Below are 10,615 nucleotides of genomic sequence, written 5' to 3'. Positions count from 1 at the left end.
TGCTGAGGCCTAAGATATGTGTGGAGAGGTGGAGGGGGTACCAAAGGAAGAGGGCCTGCTTTGTATAAGCAACCAGAACAGCCCCAGCTGTAAGCTGAACTCAGGATAGGAGTAGGGAGGCATCCAGGGACCCCATCCCAGTTTCCAAGCACCATCACTAAGCAGCCTGCAAGACTCCTTTTCCGCAGCAAAGGAAGGGAACAGGCAGGGAAGGAGACTTGGGAATATTTGGTTGAGGGACAGAAAGCAAAGACGAGGGTAATGAGGGAGAGGAAGTTAGAAACAGAGAGAACCAGAAAATGGTCCCCCACCTAAGGCACGAGGAGTCTTCGCCGGGCACAGGAGTGGGATGTAAGAGGGAAGAGACCTGGAGCAGGGAAGAGAGAATGAAGGGCAGTAAGGAAGGCAGGAGGGAGGCAGGATGAGGACTGAGAACTTCTTACCTTGGGGGAGGTCCAAATCCCCTAAGACAGGCAGCAAGCCTTAGACATTTCATCTTGCTTAAGCTTTCCTAAGTGTTGAAAATGGCAAGTAGTTTTCACAGAAGGTCAGATACAGAGCTGTCCTGTGGGGGGGACGTGTTCAACAGCAATCAGGTGGAGAAAGGATTGAGAACTGCTCTTATAGAGGGTCCAGGATGCCAACTCCTAACCAAAACACCAAACAGACACATTGGTTCATTTATCTAACCATTGCTGAGCACCTACTATGTGCAGGTCTGATAGACTATTCATTTTTATATCCTAAGCCAAACATAGTGTGTCCATAGCAAGAATTGGTTTGTACTTGTTGACTAAATGCATGCATATATCTTGTTTATTGAGTCTTAATACAAATTTCAGTGAACTCTGGAAATCGTTGATTCCCTCCCCTTTCCTAAGCCTAAAATCTATGATGTTATTAAAAATTATAGACCATTTCCACAGCATTTCTCTTGAATAGTCTGTTTTGCTCTCTTCAGGTGCCGTCAGTGGCGTGCCCAAACCCTAATCTGGAAGAGGAATAAATTGCAAGTGGGCAAGGCTGCATCCTTTTGAGTCCAGAACTTGCTAGTGAGCTGAAAGGTTCCTCTGGCCCCAATCTAGCCAAGCAACATGGAGAAAATCAGCTCCTTCTTTAGCACCATCTGGGACATCATCTCAACCAAACACCAAGAGGGCCTCTTCAACACCATCTGCCTGGGTGTCCTCATGGGGCTACCACTCTTGGTGGTCCTCACACTCCTTTTCATCTGTTGCCATTGCTGCTGGAGTCGGTCAGGCAAGAGTGGCCAACAACCGGAGCGAAACAAGGGAAAGAAGAAGAAGAAGAAGGCTGAAGAAGATCTCTGGATCTCTGCTCAGCCCAAGCTTCTCCAGATGGAGAAGAGGCCATCACTGCCTGTCTAGCTTGGTAGGAAGCAGAGGCGTCCTCCCTTGGGGGCTAAGCTGCCTTCCAGCTACACACGGGCTAGGGAGCAGCAGCCCCTGAAGTGATGCACTCAAGTCCACAGAGGAACTACTCAACCAAGGAACAAACCTCAGACTGAGTGTCCCCATGGAGGGCACTCCTGGGGAGCACATGAACAATTCTTGGGCACTGTCTTGGCAGCTGTGTCCAATAGCAATGCTCTTGACTACAGACTCAGGCATGCCTTCCACCCATCTCTGGCATACTCTATATGCAAAAGCACAAGGAACACTTATTCCTAGATCTTGACATGCCTCCCAAATGCACACGCATGCACACCATGCCCACCACACACACGCGCGCAAATTCAGGCAACGGGTACCTGGGCAAGTACATTGTGTTCATCAAATGTCATTGAATGTCTACTTTGTGCAAGGCCCTGGGCAAAGCAGTACATTATCGGCTCTTGCCAACATCTCACAGGAAGGCCTGGCCAGATTTGGGCACACAGGCTCAATAATATAACAGGCAAGGTGCCTATGCACTGTCTGTTCTGTATACCACTCAGGTCAGAGATGTGTGCTTTCCTAGTCCTATCCCTACATAACCTTTCACTGGAAATCCTCATATTTGGACCATCCAGCAACCTGGTACAGTCCCCGTCCCTGTATATTGATACAGATACACCAAGTTCCTCCGCTTCTGATTTCTCATCTGGGAGAAAAAGTTTAACGTGCGATGGATCAAAATTTATTGAAAGCTATTGTGTGCAACTCATGACAAAGTCCTCATTACCACTGATAGGTATTTAATGTGGTCCCAGACCTCTCTCTGAGATGCTGCCCTCAGAACCACTCAGCGAGGCACCCTTCTCCAAGCAAGAACAAACAGCTCTTGGTAGTGACTGCTGGAAAGCTATAGAAAGCAAGTGAACTCCATTCACTTCAGTGGACTACAGTGTGGACCCGTGTAATGTATGTTTTACGGATGGAAAGGAGAGGCTACACCTGAGCTAGGTGTCTCCTATGTAACCAAAGGTTTCAGTGGGGAAGGAATTAAGACAATCACCGGTACAGTCTCACAGAAGACACACTGGAAACGATTTCATAAGGTTGTAATGGGTGTGTGGTATGTTGCAAATGGAATGCAGAAGTTACAGAGTTTAAATGAAAGTAGGATGAAGCTATATAGAGGTTTATTAATATTTATCTTGAAGCTCAGGCAAGTGCCTTGCACACAGTTGGTACTCATAACTGTCTGTGGATGCTGTTGGATACATGATCATGCTAAGGGTAAACTTGCAATACCTCGCCAGTACCCCCAAGTGACCTTCTCTTCTAAGTGAGCCCACTAATTGCCAATGGACGGAAGTTGGGTATTGAATTCTACAGGAGGGCGCATGCAGAACCAAGGGTCAGGTTGACAAATGTGCCCTGAGGTCCGTGGGGACATGTAAACATGTGAGTTGAGGAGAGCGTCTCCCCACTGGGCTGAGGTTGCGAGGCAGAGTTAATCCACTGATAGAATGAACTGGTTGGTGTTTTGATTGTATTGTGACCATATTACAAAGATGGATAATCCCCAAGTTGGGGGCAGACAGTGCTCTAAAAATCCCTTTGCAAATCTGCTGGGTAGCTCTCTTGAAATATTTTCCCATGGAAGCTGTTCTAAATGGTGGAAAAAACGCAATTTAATTAATGATGTAACTAAACTATGATATTTATAGCAAAAACTAAAATCTATAAGATTGTGTTAATGGAAAAATATACTCTATTTGCTGACTTGGGCTACCTGGTACTCTCCTGCCCTCCAGGCATACTCCAGGCCCACGGAGGGCGGGCATCTGACAGTAACTTCTGCACCAGGGTCTTCTAGCAGGTGACCCTGTGAATCGTAATTCAGGCCTGCACATATTTGAGAAACAGTCACATTCACCCTCTCACCCCAAGTGGCCCTAAATACCTTGGGCATTTGGGCCCCTCACTCATACACCCCTTTGACCAAAGCAAGCAGCAGCCCCTGATTCTCTATCCCCTTGTCACACAGAGACCTTGTTATGGAGCATCTGGCTGTCCCCTTCACATCACAGGATGACTAGTCGTCTCCCCACGTCTACTGCTGCCACCGGGATGAGCTGCCCTTCCTGACTCCAACTCTCAGTCCCCCTAAAATGGATGACTTGAGGGAGATGTGGAGGCTTATGGCCGAGACTGGTGTCAGATATGATCTAGGAGAGCAGATCACCGGGATCAGGGACCACACCAGTAACATGGTTGCCATGGCAACTGGCTGCTGGTTTGAATTAAGACAGCAGTGAGTTGTCACTGCTGTGACAAGGCCTCTGTCTCAAGGTGCAGTGCCCCACTGTCTCCTAATCGAATGGACTTGTGTTCTACCTCCAGGCATGAAACACCCAGAAATGCACTTCTCAGTTGCTTCCACAGCCTACGACCCAGGAGGCCCAAACCCCGAATGAGGTGTACATTTTCCCCACCCCAAACTCCCCTGACAACCTTCATGGGGTCCCTACAACAGTGCCAGGTGCATGACAAGCCCTCAAGTTTGTGTTGAATAAGTGGGTGTGTGAAAGGAGCCCAAGGCAATTAGTGGAGTCCACTCCCTTTTCTTCCCACTTCCTTCTCATCTTTCTCCCCCCTGTTTTATTCTCATCTCATTGCCTCTTCTCCCAGCACCACCCTGGCTCCACCCCTTTATTTCTCTCCATCTCTACTCCTTCTTCCCAGCCTCTGCCCCAGAACTGCCACTGGCAACCGGGTGCCTCAGGACTAGAGCCTGCTTGGCCCATCCTGCGGGGTTTAAGCCAAGAGAGGGCAGAAAGGATTGTAAAGAAGAGGCTTCCTAAACCAGCACAGGCTTGGGGAGCAGCGCCCAGGCCCGGGAGTTCTGAACAGCTTCAGCCAGACTCAGCCACCAGAGGCAGGGAGCTCTTTTCCCCACTGGTCAGTGGATGCGCCCTTTTATTTCCTTGGGCGAGGGGAAGGGGCAGATGTAGAAAAAGGGCAGTCACCTTTTCAAGAAGAATATAAATGGTCCAACTTGTATAGTATTTGTCAGTATTTTTTTTTCTGGAAAATTCAAACACACCAAAAGAGAAACTTATTTAAATAAAATACTTTGAAAATAAAAAGCCATGCCTGACCTCCTTACTTGCTGACCTCGGATAGTTACTTTCTTGCCAGTATTAGATATTACCCTCTCCCAGACATCACACAGAAATGATGGGTGTAGCAACTTCCTCTGGGAAACCAAAGGCCCAGCGTCCTGGGCACTGCCTCCCCCATGGCAGAGTCACAGGTCAGAGAACCAGGAGTGTGTTCAGACCCCTGCCTGCAGAGCAGACACCTCGGGAACTATGCATCCTCAGAGTGCCAGCTGCAGAAAAAACACACGGGTGGTCCTTGGCAACACTTCGAGAACATTCCCTTCAGTGAGGTCAATCAATGTCTTCTGAAAGGAGAAAGGGGAAAATATGAAAAACTAAGCAAAAATAGACCTCTGAGTTAAATCTGGTGCTGGGAAGGGGAGAGATTAAGAGCCTCGATAGTAGCTGCTAGGCAGAGAGGTAGATGATAGATGATGGATAGATGGATGATATAAATAGAGGATAGGTAGATACATGCTAGATAGGTAGGTAGGTAGATAGATACATAGATACATAGATAGATGATAGATAGATAGATAGAGGACAGTAGATAGAAGATAGATAGACCCACACTCACGTTTGTATGATAAATGTATGTTTTTCAAGTCAGCCGTAGCTTTGCTTTGGTTATGAAATGAAATGACTTAGATGCTCCTGATTTCTCCCTTGATGATGCTAAGCTGGTCATTAGACCAGAAACCCTCTAGAGTAGTACTGTCCAATAGAACTAGGAATGATGGAAATGTTCTGTATCTACACTGTCCAATATGGTACCATTAGCCTCATACAGCCATTTAAATTAATTAAAATTAAATAAAATTAAAGGCCAGTAGCTGAGTTACACCGGCCATATTTCAATTGCTCAATAGCTGTGTGCAGCTACTGGCTACCAACCTGGAGAGCATGGGTCCAGAAGCTTGTGGGAGGAGTGGTCAGACCCGTTGGCAAAACACTGTGTTTACTGCATTTTAACTAGGACTTAGGAAGGAAGGCCTGCGCCTTACCTCCCCCAAGGCAGGCTGATATTTCCGTAGTTTTAGTTGATTCCTGGTCTCCCTTCCCCATCACCACATACTCCACGACAACCTGAGAACAGAGACTCTTCACTCAGCTCTCTGTTCTTTCCCCCAGGTCTTCCAAACCTTTCCAGTGTTGGAAAGGGAATGCTGCCCAGAAGCCATCTGGAGGAGGCGCAGCTGCTGCACACCTGTGGGGATGCCAGAGCCACATGCCATCAGCTCCACCTGCCCAGCTTGGCCCTGACCTTGGGTGTGAATATGGATTTGGGCAGCGCTAAGAGCATTCTCAACTCACCAGAACATGCTGTGCTGGCCTCTCGCCCTTTGACCTAATATTATTCCCAAATTCAAAGTCACAGGATTACAAGACTGAAAAAAAGAGTCCCTTCAACACAGCCTTCTGTCTCTGTCATAGGTTCAAAGGGATGTTTTCAAATACCTATGACACTTCATTCAGGAAGGGCCATGCATGCATCTAACTCCCTCTTGAGGCTACTCATTCCATTAACAGTTTTGATTCTGTACTAAGCGCCAGCGATACAAAGCTGTCTGGAGGGGCTCACAGGCTGTTTGGGGGACAGACAAGCAAATAGACCATGACAATACGTGTGGTTGCTGCTTCCTTAGAGGGAAGCTCCAAAGCTGGTTTCAGGACAGGGTGTGGGGGCAGAGAGTAGGAGCTGTCCACAGAGTTGCAGAGGAGGAAATTGGGAAAGGAGGGCCCCGTGTGCATTGCCTACAACCTGAAAGTGCAGCCGGGGGTAGTGATGCTGGGGACAGGCTGACAAGGACCTCCGTAAGTGTGGTGGGCTAGGACTCAAGCCCGGGGCTGTCCGGATTCCGAAACTAACTCCAACTTCCACTGGTTATGGAAATTTAGGCCGATGATTTAATCGCTGTAAAAATTGCCTGTAAAGTAGAGTTAATGATAGCCCCTATCTCACAGGGAGAGGAGTAAATGAGATAAGGTTTATGAAGCGTTTAGCACAGAGCCTGGCTTATACACGTGCTCAGTAAATGTTCGTTGTTATTATTATAAAGGGTAGAAGGAAGATCATGAGCGAGTTGTGTCTTAGGAGTCAAAGGAGAAGAAAGCCCAAGTCCACAGAGTCAAACGGTGCAGACAGGTCAACTGAGATAAGGATTGAAAACAACGTACATTTCTATGCACACTGGTATGACGTGCTCCCTAATTGCACCACACATTGCACTGCCTACAGTATTCCCGTACTCCCAATCTGCAGTTATGTGACAGGCCAGGTCCTAACATATCTAGCCCACCTCAACCCACGCCCCCTGCCCACAACCAAGCGACCCTGCAGTGACAGTGCCCCCTGGTGGCCAGATGAGGAGAGAGTTGCATCAACATCTTTGTCACCCTTCAAGTGTTTCCCTGAGAACATGCATCCAGCCGCATCACTGGTCCTCAGATTAAATGTGTTAAAGACTCACTGGGTCTTAGGGATATTCACAAATCTCAGGGTCAAGAATGCCATGCTCCTTTGACAGAGGAGGGATTTTCATAACCCTACGTCTTCATTGTTGTTACAAACAGATTTCTGGTGAAGTGTCCCAGATTTTACATCACCGCCCACAGGAAAGGTTCCCTAACCCCACAAGTCTTCCCCATCACAGCATGACCAGACTGTATGGTAACTGTGTGTGTTCCTGTGTTCCTGGCACTCCCCCCACATTCCCACCTGCACTAGAATTCGCCTTTATGAGGCCAGAAGTGTAACTGCCTTATTCACCACTGTATCTCCAATATACGACATGGAGCCTGGTATATACTATATGCTAAATAAATGTATTGATTAGGAAAAAAACAAAAGAAAAGAATCACTGGGGTGTTTCTTATAAGCACAGATTCCCAGTCCCTCTCTGCCCTTCTGCCGGATTTATTAAATCTTGGGTGGGGGCCAGACAATCTGCTCTTCTAACAGCTAGGTAAGGCCAGTGGTCTCTGAACGACACTTTGAGAAATATTATCTAGATTCTCAGAAAACAAAAGAATTCTATGGTCAAGTAAGTTTGCAAAACACTGCATCCTGTGACTTCCCCACTCCTTGCGATCCACAATGCGTGTATCACACGAAAGGTTCTAAGAGGTACCATAACGAAGAAACTGGTGTAACTCCGCTTACCTCAGAGTTTTCCCAAGTCTGTTTGACCATGAAGTCTCTTCTTTTAGCACATCTGGAAGAGCAAGGGTTCCGAGGAACACCGTTTGAGAAATGCTGCTGTGGAGGGTTCGTGTAGCCCCCATGCTTCATCTGTTCCAGTCTTTCACTGCCTGCAGCTCAATTCCTATCATCCCCAAGGAAACCCTTTCTGAAATGTAGCCAGATTCTCCTTCACGTCTACCAAACTGTCTTTCTCACTCTGCCCCTTATCTTTCTTCCGTTTGTCAGCCGTAATAATCCTATGGGTGGCTATCCACAGCAAATACACCTCTATTAAGGAAAGGAAGAATAAAGAAAACCTGAAAGTTTTGAATGAAGTTTCAGAGACCAAAGCTCCCCGCCCTCTGTCTTACACTCCAGAGAGCTTCCTATCACACAAGAGCACCTTCCTTATCTATTTGATTCTCACAGCAACCGATGCAGTGAGTAAATCAGGGATGGATATCATTCCCATTTTACAAAGAAGAAAATGAGGCCCAGGGAAGGCAAGTAAGTAATTCACCCGGACCTGGAATGGAAACCAAAGTCTTCACGGCCAACCCCAGTGCCCTTCTACACACCAGGTGTTGTGATCCAGGACCATCTACTGATTTTGGCTCCTCAAAGACCGTTAACTTGCAGGAGCCCCTCCCTTACATCAGAAACGTATTAAGTACAATAAAGGGCTCTGCCCACAAACCTTTAGAGGGCCCCAATGTCTCCTTCAGATGTACCACAGCAAGCCTCATCTCTTTATCCTCTTCCAATTAAACCTAATTTTCTTCACTTACCAAAATAATGAACTGTTTTCATTCCATTTTGTTTTCTTCTATTGTTTAAATTACAATACTGCAATGCCATGGTTTTCTATTTCTGTCATTATGAGTGCCCTGCAATTTATCTATTATAGAATAAACAGGCTTTTATGGGCTAAACTGGGAACGTAACTTCTTTATCTGACATTCGAATTGGAACTCAACCCATTTCCTATCTCCTCATAGAAACAACCAACTAACAGAGGAACTTCGGGAAGTGGAAATTCACTTGCACATTAGAAACAGCCTAAAATCCCTTCCAGGGGTGCCGCCTTCACCTTTCATCATGCCGACGGCCCCCATCCCACCTGTCCCACCACCAGCCCAGCAGAGCCGGCCCCGGACAGAGCCCAGGTCTCCCCAGGCAATCTCTGGGCCTTTCCCAGCTACCTGCTTTGTGCATTAGTCCAGCAGTAGCACTGCGCGCAACTGCCAAGCACAGGCTGGATGCTGAGCCATATCCTACGGGCTGACTCTCCAGACTGTTACCCAGGAGGGAAAAGTGGAGACTCCCCCAGCACTCCCCTTTATGGAGAAGAGGAAAGTGCTCGGGAAGTGAGAGGTTCCTGATAGAACAGCACTGCCATCTCCTGGCCTGGCTGGGTACAGCTTGCCCCCTGCCCTGGGCTGCTGGCCCCAACTGTATAGATTCCTGCTCTTTCTTGACAGAAACTCCTTCTTGAGCCTCTCCATCACCCAGGTGAAGCACTTAAGAGAATGACTTGGAAAATTTTTTAGTGGAAAACTTCCTCCAGCAAACGACTACATTTCGCCAAAAGCTTTTCATTATTTCTACTTGTTTTTCCCTCCGCCCTTCTCTACCTCCATTTGCGTTTCTCCTGTCCACATCCTCTCTCTCGTCACACACCACACCTGCTTCTTTCCCTTCACAACATCCCCTCGATCACAATCCCTTGGGTCATCCTTTGTTTCTCTCCTTGGCTCCTTCAGCACCTTCTGGCTTTAATAATCCTTGAATCCCTGAGAATTCCAAGTTAAAAAGCAGAGCTCCTGATGTCACGTGACAAACAAACACTGGGACCTGATTCCCAGGGGAAGCTACTGTCAAGAACCACCAGCCCTAAACTCTGCCACTAAAGGACCCCTTCCTGCCTTACCACGCATCCCCCTCAAATCCTGTTGACTCTTCCTCCTAAATTTCTCTTTAATCTGAGCCCTTCTCCCCTTTCCCACCATCTCTGCCACAGACCAAGAAAGTCAGCCCCTATTGCCTATTGCAATAGCCCTAACTAGTCTGTGAATCTCCATGCTTTCCCCAAAACTTCCTTCAACACCTACTCCCATTCACTTTCATGCCGCCAGAATGATATTTCCAAACTAAAAGCCTCACTACATGTGTCCCTCCAAGGTTTACAGACCTCTGAGTGTTCTCCACTGGCCAACTCTTGCCTCTTAGCAGTGGTCCTCAGCCCTGTGTGCATGTCAGAATCCCCTGGGAGCTTTAAAAAGCTCAGATGCATGTGACTCGGCTGAGACTCAGAGAAGCAGAGTCCTCAGAGGTGAAACAGGGTCTGTATACATAAGAACTCCAGCTGCTTCCGATAGACGGTGAGCACTGACAACCACAGGACTCGCACAACCAAGACAAGAGTCCCTGCTCATCTCTCCAGCCTGGCCCCCACCGATGACACCTCACCCCACGAGGAAGCCACTTTCCGCCCTCGAACATGCCACACTCCACCCTCTCCCGTCTCTGCCACCACACTCCTTTTTCCCGAGGTGCCCTGCCTCCTCCCAGGCCTCTCGTTTCTCCCGTCAACTCAGATTCGTCCTTCCAGACCTAATGCCCACATCACACCTGTGAAGCTTTCCCTAGTGCCCTGCTCTGCTCACTGCATCCAGACCACACCCCTGTTGACTCACTGTCCCCATTGCGCTACCCACTGTCATGGTTTGTCCCCGTGGCTGTCCCCGCCACACTGCGGGCAGGGGCTGGGTTCTGTCCATCACTGCTTTGCTAGCATCTTGCACGGAACAAGCAATGGCTCAGAGACCTTCTCAAAGGCTCAGATACTTCTGTCCTCGCTTCTACCCTAGTGCCTGGCT

At 48.0% G+C, this 10,615-nt stretch overlaps 1 protein-coding gene across 1 annotated transcript; it reads left to right on the top strand.

The window, feature by feature from the left end:
• Positions 1 to 961: 961 nt before the first annotated feature.
• KIAA0040 (KIAA0040 ortholog) lies at positions 962 to 1,526 on the top strand. The gene has a single exon (XM_014739496.3). The coding sequence runs from the start codon at positions 1,095 to 1,097 to the stop codon at positions 1,386 to 1,388; it is 294 nt and encodes a 97-aa protein (XP_014594982.1). The 5' UTR covers positions 962 to 1,094; the 3' UTR covers positions 1,389 to 1,526.
• The last annotated feature ends 9,089 nt before the right edge of the window (positions 1,527 to 10,615 follow it).

This window comes from Equus caballus, chromosome 5, assembly GCF_041296265.1.
Source record: "Equus caballus isolate H_3958 breed thoroughbred chromosome 5, TB-T2T, whole genome shotgun sequence".
In the NCBI taxonomy this organism is placed as follows: Eukaryota; Metazoa; Chordata; class Mammalia; order Perissodactyla; family Equidae; genus Equus; species Equus caballus.
Note: the sequence above shows the minus strand (reverse complement) of the source record. Positions and strands in the feature narration are given on the sequence as shown.

Coding starts and splice junctions, on each gene's coding strand:
- KIAA0040 (XM_014739496.3), top strand. CDS start 1,095: ATGGAGAAAATCAGCTCCTTCTTTAGCACCATCTGGGACATCATCTCA.